The 26,567-nt window shown below is 41.0% G+C and overlaps 1 protein-coding gene across 1 annotated transcript; it reads left to right on the top strand.

Moving 5' to 3' along the window:
- The first annotated feature begins 216 nt into the window (after positions 1-216).
- Positions 217-25,842, top strand: LOC137255734 (polypeptide N-acetylgalactosaminyltransferase 1-like). Its single transcript, XM_067793235.1, has 12 exons — positions 217-292; positions 560-1,200; positions 7,992-8,145; positions 8,864-9,030; positions 9,116-9,280; positions 9,727-9,934; positions 11,960-12,077; positions 18,774-18,959; positions 20,637-20,765; positions 21,111-21,215; positions 23,407-23,532; positions 24,101-25,842. Exons 2-12 carry the CDS (start codon positions 711-713, stop codon positions 24,236-24,238), a joined length of 1,986 nt encoding a protein of 661 aa, XP_067649336.1. The 5' UTR covers positions 217-292; positions 560-710; the 3' UTR covers positions 24,239-25,842.
- Positions 25,843-26,567: the final 725 nt, after the last annotated feature.

Raw genomic sequence — 26,567 nt, 5'->3', positions numbered from 1 at the left:
TTCACGGATCACCACCCACAGGCAACCTGCGCACATAAGTTGATATTTTACAATTAGTTTGTAATATCCATCAGTATGTTTCTTTTGTCAAATTTCATTTGCTACCAGCGCAGGCGGAGAACTTATGAGTGTATTGCCGCATCGATTCATTTATTGAAGTCGTGGCAAGGACAATCTATAGAGATTGGGTGACAGCTTGTGCCTCGGCGTTGGTCTATCGATGCAACACGTTTCAAGAATACTATATGGCAGATTTGTCCACGGGCATGCCGGATCAGGACCAACACCACTGGTAAGTGATACCCATAGTACATATATCGCCCTGTAGAGCCACTGGCTGACTGTGTTCATTACCGAATCATGCCATATTATCTTATGTCAACATTGCACAGCTGATTACCAATGTATTCTTAATATTATTGTGAAGAAGACTTACGTCGCATTTGATATATGTAAGTGTCAATGATTTGGTCGAACAAATGAACAAAGAATTCGTTTCACCTTTAGGCTACACTAAACATATTTTGAGGATGTTAAATTCGATATTGCCACATTTCAGTTCTTCCTCAACGTGTCAGCTGGCCCGTATTTGGAGGAACAGCCTGAGTGTCAGGGGCAGACGTTAACTACATTTGCGAGATGCCATCTACCTGGAACGAAGGTGATAGCTGATTTGGAAAACAGCTGATCTAAACCACTGTGAATACGACATGATGTTGCGAGCGCCCCTGTGTAGATCCTTGTGTAAGTGGGTGCCACGACGATGGTGGCACGCAATTAGTTTAGGGCTAGTCACGTATATCACCTGTACTTTTGTCTTCACTGGACACTATTATAAAAATCGTCAAATAGCCACAGACTCTGAAGCACAGCCACCAGATGGTTTGCCTAGGTTCATCATCAACAGTGACAGTGAATCTAAACAAATGATAAAGACAAACGACTCAGCGGTACAATCGTTGGTCTTAAAGGAAAAGACATTTAATGCTAGTTTAGCGGAGAACCATAACCAACCAAATGCAAAGTTTAATGATGACGATGGAAACGATGCCGACGACGTTGATGATAGTAATGAAATGAAACCCAGAGAAGCTGCTGCTGAGAACAAACGCGACATTGAAAAAGTCAAGCACGAGGAAGTTATTGCACAACCTGAAGAGGAGCAATATCCACCATTAGTGTTTGGTGACGAGGGACAAGGTCAGTATATATACCAATATGCTACATGACAAAGTATAAGGACAGTATATATAAAAATAGGCTACATGCCGAGGGACAAGGTCAGTACCTATACCGATAGGCTACATGACGAGGGGCAAGGTCAGTATATATACCAACAGGCTACATGACGAGGGACGAGGTCAGTATATATACCAATATGCTACTTGACGAAGGATAATGACAGTATATATAAAAATAGGCTACATGCCGAGGGTCAAGGTCAGTACATATACCAACAGGTTACATGACGAGGGACAAGGTCAGGACATAGTCCAGTAGGCTACATGACGAGGGACAAGGTCAGAACATATACCAACAGGTTACATGACGAGGGACAAGGTCAGGACATAGTCCAGTAGGCTACATGACGAGGGACAAGGTCAGAACATATACCAACAGGTTACATGACGAGGGACAAGGTCAGGACATATACTAATAGACTACATGACGAGGGACAAGGTCAGTATATATACTAATAGGCAACAGATAACAAGAGAATTAGTGTAATAGTAGATCGTTTGCACAATCCCAAACGCTCTGACTTGCATTGCATCATTAGCAACATACTCAGGCTTGGAGCATTGGTCAGCACTGTGTGTGTATAAATAAATGAAATAATTTGGATGATATATTTCATCTGGAAGTAACTATAGTCAGCTTCGTAGGTTTAAACGGTGATGATGGTTTTGCAAGGTTATGTTTTTTATGTTGTCCCGTTCACATATCGTACCAGTTTATCCTATCGCAGTTATTATATCCTATCGGTCGTTTGTTCACGCGGTTGTCATACCAGAAAAGGAACTCTTTTATAGACGTGGGGTGTGTGGCAAATGGGAAAAGAAGAGCAAATTCAGCAAAGAAAACAAACTTTTTAGAAACAATGAAAAACAATTCACAGGCAACTCAAAACCAGTGGGGAAGGTGAGCATGATAAACGGTCTCCCATGGATGCCAATGAAAGGTTTTGGAAACAGTAGTGGTCTATAACCTGGAGGCACCCTGGGTCAGTGATTATGACCATGCAATGCATAAGGAAGTAACTAGGTCGTTTGTCTCTTACCAATCTAACCAGATTGCCTGAAAAGTGTCATTAAAAAGTCCAAATCTAATACAGCTCCAGGGCCTGATGGTATTCGAAACCGGTAATGGAAACTGTTCCCCTGTGTCAAAACACTGTTACTTCACTGTTTCCGTTCCCTTGTGGACACAGGTGATGTTCCTCTATGGTTCTGTAAAGGTCACACAATGATCCTTCTCAAAACGGAGACTTGACTGCTCCCCAAAAATTTCCGCCCTGTCACATGTTTGAATACACAATTCAAATTATTCACAGGGTGTTTGACAAACCTCGTGTCATCTTACTGCTCTTCCAATGACATAATTTACAGAGACCAGAGGGGGCGAGAAAGGGACGGGTGCAAGGATCAGCTTCTTGTACAGAAAATGATTTTGGAGGAGACTAAAACATACCACCGTAACCTCTCCATATGCTGATTTGAATGCAAAAAGGCATATGTCCCTCACTAATAGATTCTGAAGTCTCTTCAGTGTATTGACCTCCCTGAGCGACTACTTGATTTACTCAAGTCTTTAATGAGCTGTTGGTCGACTCAACTTGAGATGTACTCGCAAGGGCAGGTGCAGACTTCGGAATCTATTCCAATTAGGAGGGGAATATTTCAGGGGGACTCACTCTGTCCTTTACGTTTTTGTCTGTTGTTAAATTCTTTGAGTTTTCTGCTGAATAGGGAGGACGGTTACCATCACGGACCTCCTCAGCACAGGTCCTCAACACCTCTTACTCACCTCCTCTACTTAGATGACATCGAGCTCCTTGCCAAGGGAGATGTCAATTTGAAAGAGCAGGTTCTCCTTGTCGAGTCCTTTTCTAATGATATTGGCATGATATTTGGACTCGACAAATGTAATACTCTTCATTTAAAACGTGGGAAGGTAACTAATGATGGATCGTTCAGGCTAGAAGGGGAAAAAGTTATTGAGCATCTTGTGGAAGATCAAGCCTGCACCTATCTTGTGTGCAGGTTCGAAACAAGCTCCAGAATGCCCAGATTCAAGATAAACTTCGGGCCGAGCATAAATCTCGTTTAAAGAAAATCTGGAGTTCAGAGCTAAATGCTCGAAACAAAGTCAAAGCCATCAATGCCTTTCCTGTGCCAGTCCTTTCCTATTCCTTTTGAGTAGTTGATTGGACAAAACAAGATATCCAGAGTCTTGACGGCCTGACCAGAAGGATCATTTCTGATAACAGAGCACTCTGTTATTGTTCCTCTATTAATCGTTTATATATGCCAATCAGTTCTGGAGGTCGGGTTTTGATTAATGCTCTTCATGACAGAATTTTATTGTGTACTTTTGCACATATTTATTTATCAGATGATCCTCTGGTGAAGCATGTCAAGACTCATGAATGAATGAATTTCTTTATTTCCTCCAGAATTTACATCCGAAGATTTACAGTATCTCTGATGTTACTCAGAGCAAACACATAAGGTTAATATATACAGGAATAGAAATATGAATGCTAACGTCACAAGCTGTGTAAGTAACTATTCAATAACATATGTACACAAACTGACGGCTATTGCTGCACAGAAAAGAGAGGACTGTCCAAAACATTCTTAAGATTAAATGCATATTTACAAAATAATAGTGACACATTTTCTGGCTAACAATTCCAGGTAATGTTTGAGCCGCTCCCCAGAATAGCGCAAGCATTTCATTTTCATACAAAAGTTCAGTTTGAACATAACTGTCACCATCCAGTTGGTCAATGAGGGTGGAGAATAATTCATTTCGTTCAGCTACATAGTACTCACAATGCAAAAGTAAATGTCTGTCATAATCAAATGCATGTCTACCACGTCTGGAACATTCGCGAGATATAATTGGTCATGAAGCTATCTTTAGAGAGTATTGGATGCAATATCTAAGATGTGGATATGTTAGCGCTAATCTCCATAGTATATGAAACTTAGTTTTGAATGTGTTGAACTGTATCTGACCAGATCTTCTCTTAGTAATAATCTGCTTTTCCACCTATTTCCCTCATACACGGATATTGCGTTACATACCATTCTGACCCGTGAAGGTCCCGGGGTAGAATAGGCCTTCAGCAACCCATGCTTGCCATAAAAGGCGACCCAGCTTGTCGTAAGAGGCGACTAACGGGATCGGGTGGTCAGGTTCGCTGACTTGGTTGACACATGTCATCGGTTCCCAATTGCGCAGATCGATGCTCATGTTGTTGATCACTGGATTGTCTTGTCCAGACTCGATTATTTACAGACCGCCGCCATATAGCTGGAATATTACTGAGTGCGGCGTGAAACTAAACTCACTCACTCACTCACTCACTCACTCACATACCATTCTTCTCCAGTCGGTTTTTCAGGGGAATGTTCCAGTACTGATAAAGATCGAAATGACATTATGAAGGTTGTACTTAGAGGCAGTTGATATCATTGCATCACATACACTGGTGCTAGTATTTGTATTATTAACATTGGCTGTCTCTAAGTACGAACATACTATATGTTTCATGGTAGAAACACATGCGTTTGTGTAAAGCCTTCCGAGGAGCAGTAGTCTGCACTTGTCAATGAATCCTGTTAGTGATCACTTTCCTGGGTTAGCTATTGTAGTGTCTGTTGATGATTTGCGGTCTAAACCTTGAATGACTCCAGCATAATGCCTTTGAGTATTCTCTAACTGAATGGTATCTCTGGCGCGTATGCCGCTAAGCAACTCACATACATAGAAACTAGTGGAGAGAATCATTCGGTGCCATATTTTGACACATACAATCGGATGGAGATCATAGCTATTTAATCCTACAGATTTTAGCGAGCTGACTGTGCGTCTTGCGCTTTGGCAGCATCGCGTTATCATGTTTATACATGTTAGTTTTGAGTTCAGAATTACTCCCCCATACGTAACACTATCAGATATTTGTATGGGAACAATGCCCAGCTGGAACGTAGTGGGGTTTTGTTGGGAAATCAGTCTACTAAATACCAGTGCGTGACTTTTGGTGGCATTGTATGCTAATCTCCAATAAGAAGCATATTGCGTAAGAGTGTTGAGAGCAACTTGTAGTCCTTTCGGTGTGGCGCTGACTAGTGTAGTATCATCAACGAGCATGATAACTGGAATTTTGAGCCCATATATAACAAGACCACAGTCCTTTCTCCTAAGTTCACTGATCAGATCATTGATATAAACAAGGAACAACCATGAGGACATCACTCGTCCTTGTCCTACACCTTGTTTGATAGGATAACTATTTGACATGTCACCACTGTATGTGACATACGCATAGCTACTGCTGTAACTTTGATAGAGAAGATTCCACAGCTTCCCCGTTATGCCTAGTTCATATAGTTTTACAAAGAGACCAACATTCCATATACGATCGAAGGCTTTTTCATTGTCAAGGAAAGCTGCGTATACAGATGATTTGTTTGACAGGTAATAATTAATACATTCATGTAATGTAAATATGGACATAACAGCTCCATGTTCTTTTCTTAATCCGAATTGTAGAGGGTCTGGAATAAATGGACAGTGTGTGTTGCACCATTGTTCCAATCTTTTTAAAATTTCTTTTTCAAGTAATTTTCCCATACACGATGTTAAAGTAATGCCTCTATACGTTTTTGGATCTGATTTTTCTTTTTTACCTTTATATATAGAGATTACCATTCCAAGTCTATAGTTCTTTGGTAGATATCCCGTTTCGAGAATCATATTACATAGAATAGTTAGTTTTTCAAGAAGGCTATCGCTTGCAAACATCAAATGTTCATAACATATGTTATGTTATCGTATTGTTTTCACATTTGTAATCAACTAGCTGATATAATGACAACACATCAAAAGAATTTACAGTATGTTTGTGAAGCCAGTGTTCCTGAATAGCTAATACATCTAAATCATTAGGGATTGATGCACAGATCTGATCTGTGTTGTAGAGCAATCCTCGTACATTCCAGGTAAGAAGCGCAAGAGCCATGAGAGATAACAGTGTACACACGTGCATAATAATAATTAGCTTGATTGTAGAGTAAGAACCTATTAAGTCACAAATGATGGCGACGACTGTCACCGGGTACATTGTTACCTGTGTTATCATAGCGTCTGTTCCATGGTATGAAGTCTCTGCATACAATGTCTGGAGGCCAGAATGTCTCATTACACATGACAGTCTCATAATCAGCAGAGTCAATATTTACTTGTATGGTGAAGGTCTCAGATTTGTCGTAGTGCCGCCTCTGCTTCAACAGTTTAGCATATGTTGCGCGCACATTGCGGTGACGACAGTAGTCAGAGATTATCTTCTTAGTTTCATCAAACGTTTTATAGGCACGGATGTTTGAAAGAACTATCCGGCTGGTCCGGACACGAAATATACTCTCCAGTGAAGAATATGATTTAGCCAGAGATCTGATATTCTGCGGCTTTTCCTTCGTGTTCTTAGTGACATTGCGTTGTGCGTGTGTAGATTCTGCAGTGTGCACCGTGTTTCCAAAAGTAAGCCCATAGTCACTTTCGAAATACAGATTCAAAATATGATCTCTGTCGGAAAGATCAATGTACTTACTCGAGGGTCTAGGCTGTTGTGACGTACTGTTGCTAGGAATTCACAGAGACTGTCCAACACCTTGTCAGTGGATGCCCTTCCTTGGCACAAATAGCATATCTTAAAAGACATGATGGCACGGCTCGTTGCTTTTACTATCGTCTCCGCCATGTCTGTGGCTTTGACCCCGAGGTCCATCCATGGTACGACCCTGAACATGTCCAGCGCGTCATGGAAAATGACAGTCTTAAACTTCTCGTATAGGCCAATGTACAGCCTCAGAAAAATTCCTCCTAGCAGACATGATCTTGTCCTTTTTGATAAAGCCAATGAATATATTTATATCATTGAATTTTCTGTCCCTTTTGACAGTAACGTGATTTGCAAGATTCAGGTAAATCATTATAAATATGCGGACATCGCCTTTGAAATGTCTCGCTTGCATCCCCAGTACACTGTCGTCAGGCTTCCCATTGTTCTCGATGCCCTTGGTTTGGTACCTCCTGATGTTTTGGCACAGATGGATAATGCAGAAAGCTGCAGTGTTGGGGAGCCTTCATATTCTCCGAAAGGTTCTTGGTGGGTTGGACTAGGCAGCGTCTCCTGGGAAAAGTCCCATTCGCTGTCTGAGTTGCGTGTAGAGCGGGCTCGGGCGACGATGAGCTTTACCAGCCTGGCTGCCAGGATCTCCCAAAACCTTCTCTGCTGCATTTCAATCTCAATCTGTAAAACCCAAAACCGACAGCACTCCTAATGTTTAGCGACAGCCAGTTGAATGTAAACATCCTTTGCATTGGGTATTTTGACTGATTTCCCTTGCTAGAGAAGACGGGAGAGCACTAGATGCTTCAGCTATAAGCAAATATATTTTAATGATGGAATATATATTATTGTGTCAGAGTGTGATATGTCGAATCTAGCTTGTCTCGATCGAAAAGTTTAGTTTCTCTGTATTCCGTTATATGGCACCAAGCTTCTTAGGGCGCTGTCCGCTTAGATTGCTGCAAGTAGGAACATCTCAGTTATAGTTACTTTTCAACCAACCGGTTATCCATGAAATTCAACTCATGCATTCAACTCATGATTCGATAATAATGTCTGCCCATTCCACGAAATTGAATTGTGTGTGTTATCTACATTGAATGTTAAATACAACTTGTGTGTTTTGTAGGCCAGATGGGGGAGCCCGTTCACATCGACGAGGTGAATCTGCATGGAGATGAAAAAGAGAAATACAAAACAGGTTTCTCCAACAATGACTTCAATGAATATGCAAGCAATTTGATATCTGTTGACAGAAGGCTCCCAGACATGAGAGACCCCCTGTAAGTGTGAGCTGACATACACGCACATGTCTTGGGGAACTAACTTGAGTTAGCTTAATTAACTTATGATACACCAGTTATCCTTTATCAAAGCCTTGAGAGTTTTATTTGCATGATTTCGACTGCTTCGTGAACAGGTGGTTACGAATTACTGTCAAACAGTGATGATACCAGGCGTTCGCTGAGAGGGGACAGTATTAAGCCTCATCACTAATCTTCCACGTATTCGGTGGGTGAAAAGTCTGGTCTTTGCCATTCTACGCTGGTTATGGCCTCCCCTTGGAGCTACCCGGGAGCTCCAAGAGTAATGTGACATCATTTGCTGTCATTTCTAACCAGTTGTCCGGAATCTTTGAACAACTTTTTCTTCTTTGTCAAACACCTTTAGTGAACATACAGAATGTTCTTCATTGATTGTATTTGGGGTTTGTGCTGATCACATCCAAACTGGTATATTTCTCCATTGTATGATTCAGACTATACGAAAGATTCTGATTATCAAACATGCGGTCAGTTAGCTGAGGTTGCCCGTCCGTCCGATTCAAATGAAATGATAGAGTCTTAAATGTCATTGTAACCGAAACACGTACGCAAAAGGGACATCGTCCTTCCTTATCTGGTGATGCCAAATAGTGTAACGCAAAACATGTTTTACATTCGTTACTGTTGTTTTTTAAAGTCATTTACTTGAATGTGAACGTAGTACATATCATTCCAGATGTAGAAACCTGACCTACCCAGATCCCTTACCAGCAACCAGTGTGATCATCTGTTTCCTGAACGAGGCTTGGTCAGTGCTCATTAGAAGTGTGCACTCCGTGATCAACAGGACACCGCCACATCTGCTGAAGGAAATAATTCTTGTCGACGACGGGTCGAGTCATGGTAAAATAGGATTTCCATAACCTTGACACGTTGCACCATCACTACTCCCATTAACAAATGTGACATCATTCTTTTCTCTTGACAGAAAACCTGAAGAAACCCCTTGAGATTTACATGAGCAAATTTCCGAAAGTGAAGATCCTAAGGAATATGCAACCAGAAGGATTGATGCGGGCACGGATTTTGGGGGCTAAATTCGCTTCAGGGAAAATCTTAACATTCCTCGACTCACATATAGAATGCACGGCAGGTAAGGGCATATATTATAATCTAAAGAGTTGTCATTTGCTACATATTACGATGCAAGGCCATCTTGAAGGTGTGAATGCATTTCTTGTAATTAGGACTCAATGTCAGTGCAACTGAGCGTTACGTGGAAGTAGCGCTAAAGTGAAATAAACGAACCAAGGACAAACATATACATGTCAGCTGCAAGTGAAGGCATAATACCTTTAACGCATTATGAACACTGTACTAAGTTTCAAAAATCGGTTAAATCTGAGTATGTTTTGGTATGATTTTCAGTAACTATTTTCACAGCGCCCTCTTCACATTATCACATATAAATGCTATTTTGGTTTTTTTTCACTGAACGGTTAACAACATCACAGTGTTAAATATCGCCCATACTATCTTGATATCATGATATTTGTAATTCATTTTCAGTTAATGAAACTGTTTGCTTTTATACACCAGACTGGTTACCTCCCCTTCTGATGAGAATAAGCATGAACTCAACTAGAGTTGTTTGGCCTGCCATACCCGGAATTGATCGCAAAACGTTTGCTTTTAAGACAAATGTTGATGCTAAAGTTCTTCAAGTTGGAATATTTACCTGGTCTTTGGTATACACGTGGGAAACTCCTCGTCTTGAGGACAGAGCAACGCCCATCTCCCCGGTCAAGTACGTACACGTTTGTTCCTGTGAAATACGGCCTGGTAATGTCTTTTGATGTAACACTATCTTACGAATGTAGATGACAATTGCATCTTACCAGGGATGCGTGTAGAAGGTACTTCCGTCGCAGGATTGTGTGTAGAAAAAAGTACATATCTCCCAGAGATGTATTTCAAGTATAGGAGAAAATACGCCTCTGAGAGTTTGGTAGATAATGTAAAACCGGACGGGGATTTCCCGACCCTAGTGGATTTACATTGTCTACCAAAACCGAGGAGAAGTGTTTTCTCTGCCATATATGTAATCAATGATGAGTAATTACAATGTAGATGATCATTTGATGGAGCTGCATAACAATAACTGAAGCACACGTAAAATCAGTTTAATGACAACTGTAAGTCAACCCCACTTCTTCGTCAGCCCAGTGGCCGTGTGTTAGAGCGTCTGCTAACATGAGAGTTGCAGTTCCAGTCTTGCTAGGAAATCATTTGCACTTTGAGCTTGATTTCGAACACTCTTATCATTTGAATGTTGATGTTCAAATAGAGTTAGGAAAAGATGACAGCACAAAGTTAATCCTGGGAAGAGGTATTTTTAGTGAAAAGGAAAACCTGTCCCTGCAGAACAAAAAAAACTCAAATGCGGGCGGTTTTTCTGGGAAAACAAGAAATGCCCTAATATATAGTGAGAAGCACACTTCAGGCTTATATATGTACTTCTGTCCCAGGGCTTGTGCTAAAAGTACCTCTGTCCTAGCTATAGGGATGTGTGTTGAATGTCCCTCTGTCCTAGAGATGTGTTGAAAGTACTTTAGTCTCTGCTATGTCTGTAGAAAGTACCTCTGTCCCTGGGATATGTGTTGAAAGTTCTTTTGTCTCACGGATGTGTGTTGGCAGTATCACTGTCTCAGGGATGTGTGTTCAAGGTACCTCTGTCCGAGGGATGTCTGTTGACAGTACTTCTGTTCCAGGGATGTATGTATGTTTTAGACAACACCTCTATCCCAGGGATGTATGTAGAAAGTAACTCTGTCCCAGGGATCTGTGTTGAAAGTATCACCGACCCAGGGATGTCTGTGGAAACTACCACTGTACCAGGGTTCTGTGTAGAAAGTACTTCTGTCCCAGGGATGTTTTGGAAGTGCCTCTTGTCCCAGGGGTGTGTGTAGAAAGTACCACTGTCAAATGTATGTAGAAAATATTTCTGTTCCATGGATGTGTGTTGAAAGTTCTTTTGTCCCAGGGATGTGTGTTGAAAGTACCTCTGTCCCAGGGATGTGTGCCGGATGTACTTCCGTTCCAGGGATTGTGTAGAAAGTACTTCCGTCCCAGGGATGTGTGCAGAAAGTATCTCTGTCCCAGGGATGTGTGTAGAAAGTACGTTTGTCCCAGGTCCTAGGTGCGGAAAGTACCACTGTCCCAGGTATGTGTGTTCAACCCACCTCTATCCCAGGGATGTTTGTAGAACGTACCTTGTGCCAGGGATGTGTGTTCAACCCACCTCTGTCCCAAAACCCACCTCTGTCCCAAGGATGTGTGTTGAAAGTACCTCTGTCCCAGGGATCTGTGTAGAAAGTACCTCTGTCTCAGGGATGTGTGTAGAACGTACCTTTGAATATACTGCGCAATATGCGCGTGTGTGTGTGTGTGTGTGTGTGTGTGTGTGTGTGTGTGTGTGTGTGTGTGTGTGTGTGTGTGTGTGTGTGTGTGTGTGTGTGTGTGTGTGTGTGTGTGTGTGTGTGTGTGTGTGTGTGTGTGTGTGTGTGTGTGTGTGTTAGACATTATGCAATGGGTGTCATACGGGTGATCACAAAGGTGTCCTGTCCCGAAGCCAAATGGAATTCCAGGAAGTGTGTTTGATACACTTGTAGATAAATGTTGTTTCGGATAGGTCTGTTGATTTGTAAGCAAGATAAAACGTGTTGCAATATGTTATGCATTTGTAAACGTCGGAATACATTTGTTGTATGTTAGTAGTATTTGTATCCTTTAACAGGGAAGATCAAATAATAGCGGATGGTCTTTTATTCAGGAGTCCTACCATGCCAGGAGGACTGTTTGCAATAGACCGGGACTTCTTCTTTCACATTGGGACGTATGATGATGGGATGTCGTTCTGGGGAGCTGAGAATGTGGAAATATCATTTCGGGTAAGTGGACGAAGGAGCGTGTGTGTGTACCACAGTCAAATCAAAAAGTCAACGACACAGAATACTTGGTCTCGAGTGTCGGCCACACAAAGAACTATTGTAAGAAATACATGCTATGCTGCCCGATATTTCCTGACTTTAGGCGCTTACTTCATATGACGTTACACCTTTGAAACACGTGCTTAGCGTATATTGCCTAGTGCACATGCACTTTCATGATCGGATTTGTAGACATTTCCAGTAGACTCCTTGCAATTGTGTATGCTTTCCAAATCTTTTTAAAGGAAAATAGGGTTGGTAATATGAACAATTCCTTAGGTCGATTAGGTTTCAAATTTTCAAATGTTTTCAAGCCAAGAAACTAATGTATCACTCCGGATATCCAAGTATGTATTATCCATATTGAACTTTATATCTGTATGCAGTTTATCAGTACTAAAACAAAATGATCACCGATCATATCCCTATATGATATACTGTGTTCGCATTGTGCTATTTTCACAAATGCTTAAACACCAAGGTTCATATGACGACGTTAAACTTCTACCAATGAGGGCATTGCAAAGTATTAAGTCACCTACCCGTGAAGGTCCCGGGATAGAATAGACCTTCAGCAACCCATGCTTGCCATAAAAGGCGACTGTACTTGTCGTAAGAGGCGACTAACGGGATCGGGTCGTCAGACTCGCCGACTTGCTTGACACGTCATCGGTTCCCAATTGCGCAGATCGAAGCTCATGTTGTTGATCACTGGATTGTCTGATTCACACTCCATTATTTACAGACCGCCGCCATAAGGCTGGAATATTGCTGAGAGCGGCGTAAAAACTAGACTCACTCACTATTAAGTCACTAGCTTAATCACTTCCGTTGTCAGTGCTTTAGACAAATGTATGTGGGAGAAAAGGGCTTCAGGTTTTAACTGTACCTTGAACAGACACCTCACTCCTTCCCAACTTCACCCTCTGCCCAATGGATAATATTGTAGAAAAAGGTGCTAAATAAAACAGCATACAACCACATCGCACGTACAATGTACAGTACCCTTTCCACATTCCATAATTCAAAGCAGTCATTTAATAACATAGATACGTGTTGATCAGTTTAAAGTGCAAACGTCATCACAAATCAACCATGATTAAAGCAATAAAGAGAACAATCTGCAAGACAACGGAAAACACATCTTCAACTCAATGAGATATGGAAGTATTTTGTTTGTGAGAGCACTATACGCAACACAACTGCTGATGTGGCGTTAAAAAGTAATGACTCTCGATGTTGATCCCAGGTGTGTAGAATGTATACAGTACAAATATGATGTATGTTATAAATTCACGTCAGCGTTTTTGAAGTGTATCTGTGGTAGAATGTGAGTTCTAGCCGTACCATCAGGGACATACGGTCTGATGTACCCTCCGTGTTGCAGTGTGCTCTGAGCCGTCGGGGTTATGAAACTGAGGAATGTGCCCCACTCATGTCACGGGGAGATGTCATTTTCTGACTCTAACGTTGCCGTTTTGAATTTGGTTTTCTCATCCTGAGCGTGGGTTGATTGGATCAAAAATCGAAAATACGTCATCAAGGTCATGTTTTCTCTGTTGTGCCAGCTCGTTAGTTTCCGCTGGCATGCGTCGACAGTAGGCAAAACTCTCCCCCGGCAAGATAGTCCCTATAGATTTCGCTACACTAAGTTTCAAACACATGCTCCTTGACCGGGCACCAAAACAATTGAAGAGCTAGAGACTTACGACAGCTGTGATTGGGTGAGATAGTGTAAGATGTGTGTGGCTTTTAAAAGCTCTTGGATCCAGTAATTAAAACTGACTACAATTTCAAGAATTTAGCGCTGTTTATCGCCATGGCTTATACTTACCTGCGTAAAGATATTTTCAAGCTGGTGACATTTGGTGCGAAAGTGGGAAATTGAGCCGGACGTGTTGGCCAGAAATTGTGTTTTATTGTAGTTTGAAAGGCCAGACTGTACCCATGGGATGGCTTGTTGATAGCCTGGATAATTCTTTTTAACAATAGGAAAACGTTTGGTGCTGTATAACCTGAACTGAGCCCGGCAATTCTAATCCACAGCATGCCTCACTTTGGACTTTTGCAGTGGAAGAATGGTTTCGTGAAAAGGTAGATACTGGGGTTGTATAAGCCAGACTACTGGCATGTCTAACGGCCTGATGATGCAAAACGGATTTGGCTCGTACAAGAGAGGGTCACTAATCCTAAAACCTTACTCTTCTAGTTAAATTTATATGATGGAAACTGAAAACAACCCACTGAAGCGCCAGTATCATTAGCTATTTTCTTAAACAGAAGCATACATAATTTTTGTGAATGTTGTCACTTGCAAACTGCTTCTATAACCACTTCTGGCTATATTTTTATTGCCAATAAAAGTAGACTATTTTAATGTATCCGCCAACAAAAAGCTGGATATTGCGGCGTTAATCAACAAACAAAACAAAAACTTAATATTTGCATTTAAAGTAAAACGTTTCTTCCGAAATAGATCTCCATCAAATGGTCCTCTGTAATAGATTGCAAACAACTTTGAATAAACTTCCCGTGGTAACAAACACCTTCCCGTGGCAACAATGATCCTCGTTTGCAAAAGCAATCAGCGAAATGTCCTTATGTTTCCAACCAATGTATTTCTTTTGGTTTGATTCCTACCCATTCGTCGTCTTGACAGGAAATACATAGGGACACAATTCAATTTTTTTTCACTAAATATTCCATGAGCCCAGTTGCAAACTTTACCTCACGTATTCCAAAAGTGTGCAAAACGTTTGAAATTGTACAATGTCTTAATCATTTTTATTTCGGGAAATGTAATGGAAAAGTTTTACTTCTAACGTTCGAAATAGTGTTCCAAATGCCTTTTCAGGAGGATGTCTACAATCACCTCCGAGTCAGATGAAACTTCTATACTGCAACACCGGTCTGCTTTCCAGTCTTCCCAAATACTACTCTGTGGTGACTGTCCACACAGACAACGCAAACAGTCCCATTTAAGAGGACAACTAAGACTTTAGCTCGGGTGATATAAACGTCGTGAGAAATACATTCAAGAAGTTGTTATCCATAAGATTTATCCTGTACAACTACACCAACTTCTGAATGCCTTTAAAGAATCATACTAAGTGTTGTTGATCGATTATATTCTAAGAGTTTTCTACTGGTGTTGGCCTTCAGATTTGGCCCAGCAATCTTACCATCTGTAGTTTCCGCCGTTTGACTACGCCTCTGTTAACATTTGAACAAATCAAAGGAAAGCCCTTTTATCAAAACAATTTGAGAGTTCTTACATAGCCACGAAATCTTGTCAATGGACAAAATTCATGCTAATGTAGATGAGGGTTACACATTACAGAATGTCCTTGCCTGGGAACCCAAACATGGTTCTGTAATGTCGGATATAAGGGCAGCAATATCTGAATGAAGGAAGACAAAATATATAGAGATTTAATTTACTCAAAGCCTCAAGCAACTTGTCAAAGAGCCTGTGTCAGTGGCAACAAGAATGACTTTGACAAGGATGTGTTTCTCCAAAGCTGCGCTTTCAGTACATCACTCAATAACCAGTTTGTAAACTGGAATATAATTCTTGACAGAATTTCAATTACCCTCTCTAACTTACAGTTTTCCCGGATATTTTTGAGAAAATATTTCTTTCTAACAACTGATAGAGAACTTTAAAATTTTGCCTTACATAAGGTAGTAAGGGATTCAATATGGGAGACAACTCTTGTAGGGTTCCGAATGAATCGTACCACATCAAGAGAATCTCTTCTGGTGTACCAGACAACTTCCTTTGTTGACATAGCCCAGCTGACAACAGAAGAGAAAAGACAGCTGATTCTAAATGATTTTGAAAGGAAGAGGGTGTGACTAATGTAAACGAGTTTATCGTCATCATCATTTCCTCCAAGTGTAGTGATTACAAGAAAATGCGAACACTAAACTATATATATCTATCTATATAATTATATATATCTATGTGTGTGTGTGTGTGTGTGTGTGTGTGTGTGTCTGTCTGTCTGTTCATGTGTTCAGGGAAGGGTATATGTATATGGGGAAACAGTCTTTGACGAGGAAGACGTTACACGTCACATAAGGTGTGGTGTGCTTTAACACAGTGAGTTGTACACAGAGGCAGAGGCAATCAGAAAGCTGGATGTGAGCTTCAGGAACTAGCTACAGCAGGATGAATCCAGGTCGGAGGCAGGTGGCATCGTCATCTTGTAGAACAGGAGTTGCTCGTCATAACAGGCGTTCGGCATGACGTCTAGGTTGTTGGGGTAGACGTCACAGATGATCGCAAATGGATGCAACATGTCGCAATTGTTAAAAAAGATATAAGAAATGCCCTCAGAACCAGCAAAGTATAACACTGACAAGTCTAAAATTTTCAATATCTTTTGTACTGTGCAACAACAAATGCAAGATACAATGATTCACAGCATAAGTTTCATGTACGATGCAACTGAGTGAAATCTGAAGTAATGGGCCACAAATATAATATCAACTCACCGAAGTCTTGGTTTGAGAGTGAGAAACAGTAATACAGAATGTAGCACGGCGAGCGGTCAGGCACCGGTTACGGAGGTCAAGCGTTGATGGAGAGGCACGTTGATATTAGCCAAATGATGTATTCCAAATACAATCTGTGTGCGTGTCCCGCGTCAACACGATAACCAGCCTTATGATTCCGGAATATTCCAGGGAAGCATGGAACCTCCCCAACTAACGTAGAATTCTGCCTGCCAGCGTCCCAGAAGTAAAAAATTAATCAGAGCACATAGTAACAGGAAAGTAACTCTAAAGCGCTACCGTAAAGCCTACTGCCAAAGTACGAAAAGCACTGATCATTTATAACGCCAAAATACTATTACTGATGATACGAAATGTGACCCAATAATAACTATCACTCAAAACACTAAACGTAGTGACCCAATAATAACTATCACTCAAAACAGTAAACGTAGTGACCCAATAATAACTATCACTTATTCAATAATACAATTTACAGAAAATACACTCTCGTAACACAATGTGTTGGATGAGGTCCGTATAAGGCGTGTCACAGCGGGGCTACCCAGAGGCAGGAGAAGTCAAGCTGTTTGACGTAACGTCTTGTTCCTTGACGTCATCCAGGTGACAGCTGGTATGACGGACGGGTGCAGTATCCGGAATCTTGGGAAGTCTCTGTCAGTCTGCACTCTGTCGCGCCAGACAGTAGAGTATGACATAATGACATTGGCCTTTACATTTTATTCCTCAGTGGTCTTGTTGTTATAGCTCCTGATTGTACATATTGCAGGAACAGGTCAGGCATGTTGAATTTTTGGAGCTTTTTGATGATGTCTGTGATGATGCTGTACTTTTGACTTGGAAGGGTGCCTGAAGTGAATAGTCTAATGTTGAAGAGGTGCCTGGATACGGTGCTGGAGTGTAACGAACATAGTTTATGGGGGAGCATCAGTTTTCTTTTGTCTTTTGCTGGTAGACATGGCATTTATCAGAACAGAAGTTTGACGAATATTCACTCGAGTTGGGACTGATCACAAGACAAGGGGAAGAGGGGTCAAGTTACTTCAGTACTACAGATCTCCGGGGGACTTGGTCAGATTGTGAGTAGGGGAAAATTAAAAAGCGTTGATATGATCAATGGAGGAAATCTCGGATATGTAATGAAACCCTTAGACAAGAATTACAAAGACTTAACTGGATAAAAGTGCGCGGAATTCCCTCACCACAGATGAAAGATGCACACAAAAGACGTTTATAATGGTGTATGACTCATTAAAATCAAGATTGGAGTAATGTTTTCTTTTCTGGTAAAAGTCTGGCGTTTTTTCTAAACTATGTGAAAATGTGGACAAGATATACCATGAAACACTGGTTGTCGGGAGGAAATTATGACTGGCTCACCTACAATCCAGGGGCTAGATTTCCGAAGCTCTCTTAGTACTAAGACAGTCTTAAGCTAATGTTACGACTATCGTTGAGCTAAGAGAGCTTCAAAAATCTAGGCCCAGGTCTTAACACCATTGAAAGTGTGTGGGGACTTATGAAGGACAGAATAAACCAGGACTCTCTGGAATTTACTAATAAGCACTCAAATTATTATTTTACACTTTGTGATTATACTTCTATTCAGTTATGTTCTGGAGATTAGAATATGTGAATGATTCAAAAGGATTCATAGTTCTTACATTCAATAACTTCGTTGACTCAGCATTAGTACTTCGGTTTAAACCAATGGTTATTTGGATAAACATATGTTTTTATTGCTACATCACACTGGTATGCAAAATGGAACAGTTGCCGTGTATTATAATAACACGTGAATGTTATCTCAAACAACCTTAGAAAAACAAATATAACGACAAATAAATTTGTTCTGTTCCATTTACAACAAATTGGACGGACAGGCGACTGTCTTCGTGTTGTCTTTTTCTTAGATTTACATCACAACATGGTAAAGGATTTTAAATGATATTTGTAAAAAGTCATACTGGAAACTGGGTCTGTTTCCGTTGACAATAGACTTCAGTTGTACAAATTGTACAGCTTCATCTGTGACTGAGGGTGACATGAGTCATGGTGGACGAAGGAGTGTTCCGCATTACCTGTGAACCGTGGGACTGAGTAGCAAGGAGCCCTAACAATGGGGATCTGTTGCAGATCTGGATGTGTGGAGGATCAATCGAGCTGATACCGTGTTCGGTTGTTGGCCACATCTTCCGGTCAAGGAACCCAAACAGTGGTGGCGCCAACAGCGGCAAGTGGACACGTAACACGCTGAGAACAGCGGTGGTGTGGCTGGACGAGTACAAGCACTTCTACTCCAGGGTGTCGGGAAGGAAACTGGCAAGTACCTTGAAGTACATCTAGTCCTAGAAACAGAGCCTGTTGGAGGTCAAAGTTATAACTAAACGATACTTGCGTGTTGGTAGGAGATCAAGCTATCCATCTTCGGTGGGTAACCGGAAATCACTTCACTAAGGACGATGTGATATTATCCACAACCATTCTAAACTCAAGAAAGTTCACAAATTAATCCAAATCAATAAAAAAAGTATTTTAGCGGGAGTACAGGCAGAATGCAGAGTCAGTGACTTTAGTTTTACGCCGCTTCTTGCAACATTCCAGCAATATCATTGCAGGGGACACCAGAAATGGGCTTCACACACGGTACACATGGGGAATAATACCGGGTTCTTCCGAGTGACGAACGAACGCTTAGCTACAATGCCACGCCCGTAAATGCAGTATAAAAAGAAAAAAAAGTGACAACGAATATGTCTTAACAAATTAACTTTGCATTTCAGGATGCCTTATTACAATATACAATAGGAGCTGTAAGCAGGGGTAGCAGTAAGCCTATTGCACGCGCACACACACACACACACACACACACACACACACACTCAAGCACAACACACACACAATGAAGAAAGTATTTGTTTTTGACGTTAGCATTCACACTCTGCATACATATAATGAGTGATAATAGGCAATACTTTGATGTACACTAATTGTTGAGATATAAAACTTTGCCAACAACAGATGATGTGAAGTTATCATTGCGAATACATTACTGGTGATATATATGATAAATTAAAAATACTCAGGCAGAAATGGTATTAAACACTTCACTGCAACAATGACCAAGTTGCCGAAAGTATCCTGAGGATAGGAATGATCACCCTACTGCTTGTCTTATTGTAACAAGCGATGTAAGAGAAGACGATAGGCCTTATATACCTTAGACAAATACTCCAGACGATTCAGCAATTACTCCCTGCGTCAAAATATAATTGAATGACTCATATGATTGTACTATCCTTTCGTTCTTTACATAAATCTGTCTTCATATAGCACGAGTTTCTATATATAGCGTACACCACTGCCCAGCTCATAGGTATACCGGATGGCCCTTGGAACATTGAATCACAATGAGTAACCCAACAATATGTCAATATGTATGTATGTATGTGTGTGCGTGCGTGCGTGCATGCGTGCGTGTGATATATATATATATATATATATATATATATATATACATGAAGTGAGTTCTGTCGTCAGTTTCCCCACCCTTGCGGAGTACGAGTGCGTAGTGCTAGAACAGTGAGATCCGAACATCAGTTTCTTAATTATGTTTGTGTACAGAGAGCAATAAAACGGACCTGATTTTTCTTATTATACACCAGGTGAGAGATGCATCATTACAAATACCGGATGGCTGTACATGCAAGGTCCACCAAATATTTTGAAAGTACCAGTTTGAAATTACCTCATGCTAGAAAATCCGAAGCATGATTACTGTTCTTAAGTCGGAGAAATGACTCAAAACGCCAGTTTCTATAAATTAGATAAACATCTTACAGGAAGTCATATATTTTATGTCCGGCTGTGAACAAGACTGTAAATAAGACACACACCCTGAAAGCTTGTAAATATGGGTGCTTACGAATATTCAGGTAGACACAGAGTCCGAGAGTCCTAACAAAGTTACACATGTCTAACCTATTTTGGCTATTTCAGGTGAACTACGGGGATGTTTCAGCGCGTTTACAGCTACGTCAACGCCTCCAGTGTAGGAGTTTCCAGTGGTATTTAGAGAATGTCTACACAACAGCCTTTTTACCAAAACGAGCAACCCTTAGTGGCCTTGTACGTGAATTAACTTCTAAACCCGACAATTGTCATGTGTCACTGTCTGTTTAGCACAAAATAACTGTTATTAAAGAAGCGATCAGTTTGCAGGCCTATGTGCAACAATACAAGCATCTATTCCGTTTGGTTTGAAGTGTGCCAAATGTGTATTGTAAGTATTACTATCGCTGATGCAGCTGTTACTCCTACCGCCACTACTACAAGCACAACATTCATTGCAGACGTTGTAACAACGTCAACAACTGCCACTTGTACTAATACCATCATTGCCACCCGGGTGCTGTATCAACCATTAATGTTATCACTACTCCTCGAATAACACCAAAGTCCTTTGTCTTTCAGATTCATAGCAATAATAACGCTTCTTTCTGCATCCACGGCGAATATGATCAGATGAACAGACTTGTCCTCATACGGAAATGCGAAAAGAAGTATTTTCATAATCAAGTGAGTCCAATGTACTTTCATATATACACCTGGAAATTAATCAAGCAACACCCCAATTTTTTCTATTGGAGCAACTTTGAAGTGTTCTGACAATCAAAATATGCCGGGTTGATATAGTTTGACACTTTTTTATTCAACAGACGATCTCTGACAAACAACTTAAAGGGAAAAAGTATCAAGACTTTGCTTTATTGCAACGAAATCCAAATTCTTAAAACTGTCTTAAATTCATGAAAAAATGGACACAATTTACTATTCATCCACAGACGTTGTTGTCAGGTGTATTAACACAAATGTCACATGGAAAGAAAGAACAGTCATCTGAGAGTCTGCACACCGACTTTCATCAATATCTAGTGTGTCCTCCCTGCGCACGCACCACCGATTCCAGACGCCTCCTCATTCCTTGGATGAGTCTCCGGATCTGATTCTGGGGGATCCTGTTCCACTCCTCATGCAGGGCAGCCGTCAATTCGTTGAGATTATGGACTGGTGGGTCTCTCTGCCTCACACGACGGCCAATAAAGTCCCACAAATGTTCAATGGGGTTGAGGTCAGGGCTCATGGCAGGCCATGGAATTCTGTCAATTGCATTTTGCCGCAAAAAATCATTTACAGCATGCGCCCTGTGAGGTCTAGCATTGTCGTCCATAAATATGGGTCTCGTTGCCAGAGGATGGTTCTCAAAATGAGGTACCACAGCCCTGTCAAGAACCTCCTGTTGGTAACGAACACCGTTAAGGTTGCCACGGATGGTAATGATATCCAACTTGCAGTTCATGGAAATGCACCCCCATACCATAACGGAACCTCCCCCAAAGGCCACAGTCTCCTGGATGTTCCGTGGAGCCATTGCTGTGTTCCTCTGCCTCCAGACCCGAGTACGACCGTCCACCATGTGCAGCAAGAACCGGCTCTCATCTGAGAAATGGACCTTCCTCCAAGAGGCAATGTTCCAGTGCAAACGGTCATTACACCAGGCCAGTCGGGCTGCCTTATGGGCTGGAGACAGTCTGGGTCGCTTGATTGGCCTCCTTGCCCGGTATCCTGCAGCTTTCAGACGATTCCGAACAGTCCTGTTCGAGATGGGTCTCCCTGGAAGCCACTCCTGTCTCAACCGAGAGCTCGAGTCGAAGGACCTGCGCCGTACAAGTCTCAGTAAAGCTCTGTCCTCCCGGACTGTGGTCTTCCTGGGTCTTCCTGGTCTAGGCAGGTCTTTAACTTCATTAGTGGCCCGGTATTTTTTCAAAAGTTTTGAAATTATGGAATGATGTCGTCCGATTTGAGTCCCGATTTGTCTTAGAGACATACCAGCATTCCTCATGCCGATTATTTGCCAACGAGTGGCCTCTGATAATTTCCTACGTGCCATGACATTGAAATGAATGAAAAACCGAATGCAATCGACAACCTGCGCTTGTAAACACCCCAGGGAAAAAGTGCATTTTTCGAAAGTTGAGGTTAAAGCAATGCACGTGCGCTGTGCAAGCTTCACGCGCGTCATATCAACCCATGAAAAGCTCATGCTGTATGTCAATACATCAAAATTGAATAATCAATCATCAAAATTACTTCGTTAAACTTTGTTAAGTTTTTATGTGTCTTTGAATTTGGTGTTGCTTAATTAATTTCCATATGTATATTTAGAAGTTAGGCTACTTCAAGCTTTCGTCATATCGTTTTAACCAAAAATCCTACAGCCCCCTTCGTATCCTTTCCGAAAAATAATTCAACATTCCTTTGTGAAGGAGAGCTTTGTATATATTTTAATTGGTCTTTTTGGATTTCCAAAGGCTCCTAATAGGACTAAGGTATGAATTAACGGAGGATTATTGTAAGGGCGAAAGCAGAAACGAAGGAGCACAATTCGACGTGAGGGTGACTGTTTGTATACATTACCTGTCACGCAGCTTGACAACAAAATCTGTGTCATGCCAATATACGGTTGTTATCTGTCATGCTAACAGCATATAGTGTTGCTATTTGTGTCAATATAACACTGTTGTTATCTGTGTCATGCTGACATCATGCTATTTCTATCTGTGTCATGCCAATATACGGTTGGTATCTGTCATGCCAACAGCATATAGTGTTGCTATTTGTGTCAATATCACACTGTTGTTATCTGTGTCATGCCAGTATCATACTGTTGTTATCTGTGTCATGTTTGTCACACACTGGCTTACTGCAGGTATTTTACGTCATGCCAAACGATGAGCTGCGATTGATATCGAACTGCATGGACATAGGCAAAGGTCGCCCGATTCTATATCCCTGTCACAGGATGAAAGGCAACCAAGATATTCGCTACACAAAGGTGGGTGTACATGCATGTGTTCGGTCCTTGTTACTCTGGGAAGGATGTATTCAGATTAGAGCAACTTGGTCTGGAAGTGATGTTATGGTAAAAATTCCGGTAGTAAAGATCCATTGATAAACAGTATATTTGTGTCTGGGACCAAAGCGATTCAGGTTTATGCAAGAAACAACAACATTATCACTTCTACGGGAACACCAAATACTCGGGCCAGGGAAACATTAAGGTTTGTCACAGCTTATGACGGCGTTGATATACGTTGTTTAAGTCAACCTTGTGTGAGATGTATATGGACACACAAATATACACAGCCAGACTGTGCAGTAAAACTGAAAGTAGCTGTAACATTCAGGTCATATACAAGTGTTCAAGACAAATTGCTTCCTCATCCGGACTTAGTGTAAGAACATCGTGAATACACTAATATGATGGTTGGGCCATGAGTTCTTACCAAAATAGAGAGGATGCAGCAGGTCAAGTAAGAGGGCTGATATATGATTAGAGGGAACATGGAACGTGTACCACAACAGGTAATTGCGGATTTCACTCATATGCGTTTACATTTCAGAACCGAACAATCTACCACCCGCCGTCAAATACATGTCTCACGTGGTCAAAGGAGTCGGATAAACCTGACTTCCGGGGCTGCGACGGGGGAACGAGACAGGAATGGTTTTGGGAAAAAGTTCCCTGGACAGATGTGTAGATGGCCGTGACGGTACATGGACACACATAAACCAAACTGCTGCATCTAATGATCATTACATATAACTGAAACAAGCCGACGTACTTAAAATCAAGTCGACAGTGTGTAAACATATCAGCACATTTAGAAAAGCAAGTAAAATACATGTAGAAGACTATCAATGCTTTCTTGAACTAACCAATCATACGTACAATATGCCATACACGACATTCGATTTGGCAAGAGTTACATGTCTATAAATGGTTCAGGAAATGGCTGTCTTTCAAACCCTTTGATCCTTAGAAACATGTCCTACATGTGCGACTTGGAAAGATAACTTTCCACACATGTACTTTTTGAAAATGCAAGGAAGAAGAATTTACTTTCAACAGTTCCTATAATACGTGGTGTCATATCAGATCGCATTAAATAATACTCTAATATACATGACCTAAACCTTATTCAAGAACGCTATCTTAGGTTGTTTTCAATGATGTTAGGTATTTATTTGCTGTCAACGTGATCTGGAAACCTTATGTTCATGTGATGAATGGATTTCATCAGTTGATGATGACACCAGGCGGGCAGGCAGGCGGGAGTAGACACTTGTATGGGATCAGTGGAAACCCGTCATGCATACGCTAACTGATACTGAAACAGTGATGCACGTACCTCGCTATTTAAATGCTTGTGGATACACTCAGTTACACTGTAATATATTCAGGAAAGAAAATGACATGAATTATGAAGGTTTGCATCCGCTTCATGTAATTCAACAGAACTAAACTGAATTCGTATGTTTTCGGGTCCACGTTTGCCTATCAGTGACAAGTAGTGTCAGCTGTGAAAATTTCCTCAAGCCCACATTATCAACATCAGTCCGTGCAATATTTAATAACAGTATGTCAGTTGGAATGGATACATTAAAGTTTCTTGCGACGTTCATAAGGAATTGTCCATTTATTCCCACGTTCAATAATTTCTTACAAAGTCCTTTCATCCATGAATGAATAAAATGCGTTAAATCTACTAAACATTTTTGGGGCGGTGGTGTTTTCTGGTGGTTTAAAGCGTACGCTCGTCACACTGAAAATCTGGGGTCGATTCCCTACATGAGTGCAATGTGTGAAGCCCACTTCTGCTGTGCCCCGTTTGTTGATGAAAGATTGCTAAAAGCGGCGTAAAACTCAGCTCGCTCACTCTTAAGCTTGCCCAAAGCTTCATTTCGTGTGATTCCATGAGGTTAATGATATTGTAAAAGTTACGAATGTGATCGTTTGATGAGTAGGTTTTCCTAAATCCAGTTTGTGCTTTTGGTTGATTTTGGGATGACTTTGAGAGTAAAATCAGTCTTCTACTGACTGGAAAGTGCTTGCTCGAACACATTTTTAATACAGTGGACAAATCTTCCCCTCTTTGGCAGTTGGTTATTGGGAGCATAGGTCAAAGGTGTCAGACTGCGGTCGCCTCATGTGGACACATACGGGCAACTGAGAGTTTAATTTTGATACTCCAGATACTCTCATTTTGACCGGTGGTTTGCCTGATCATTGCTTACATGTTGTTTCTTCTCACTGTGTGGAAAATCAAAACCAGCATTAGTTAATAAACATGTCTTCCCACAATATCGTCTTTGCGTTTTCAACACGTGCGCTCATGTTTCCAAAGTGGTGATCCTTTTCAAACTTTGATCAGTGTAATATACATATACGTTATGACGGGAAATATGCATAGTTCTTGAAATATCAAAAACATCTGATTTTCTGAAAGAAGTGCAGATTTCCTGAAAATTCTGGATTTTCAAATTTCCTGAAATTTGATGGTGAACATTATACATGTGAACATGACGAGATTTCATGGACAATATTTTTATCTTGTCATAGTTAATCTGTTTACGGGCGTCTTTGATGATATTTCTGAAATTTTGATTAGAAAACATCGAAACATATTAGTGATGAAAGCATTTTGTTCAGGCTGGGATGTCTTCGTCTTTGATAATCTGCGATAGAGATTACTAATCAAAACCGGCTTGAGTAAAGCATGTTTACATAGATCTTGTCTAAGCCAATCTGTTTATGAGCGTCTTTGATGTATCTTTCCAACTTTTAGGTAGAAATGTGTTATCAAAACCAAAAGGGATTATTTATCGACATCATTGCTTGATTTAGAAGGCTTCCTTGTTGCTCATGATGAATGTTGTTGATTGTGTGCTGACATATTGAGGACTTGCTTACCCAGCTTGCCGCAGATGAATACTCCCTTCAGCAAATGTTACAAGTCCTCAGTATGTCAGAAATGACTGAACATAAACACGGGGAAAACAAAATGTATTTTTTAAAAATAAATATGG

Source organism: Haliotis asinina, chromosome 11 (assembly GCF_037392515.1).
Source record: "Haliotis asinina isolate JCU_RB_2024 chromosome 11, JCU_Hal_asi_v2, whole genome shotgun sequence".
NCBI classification, from domain to species: Eukaryota; Metazoa; Mollusca; class Gastropoda; order Lepetellida; family Haliotidae; genus Haliotis; species Haliotis asinina.
Note: the sequence above shows the minus strand (reverse complement) of the source record. Positions and strands in the feature narration are given on the sequence as shown.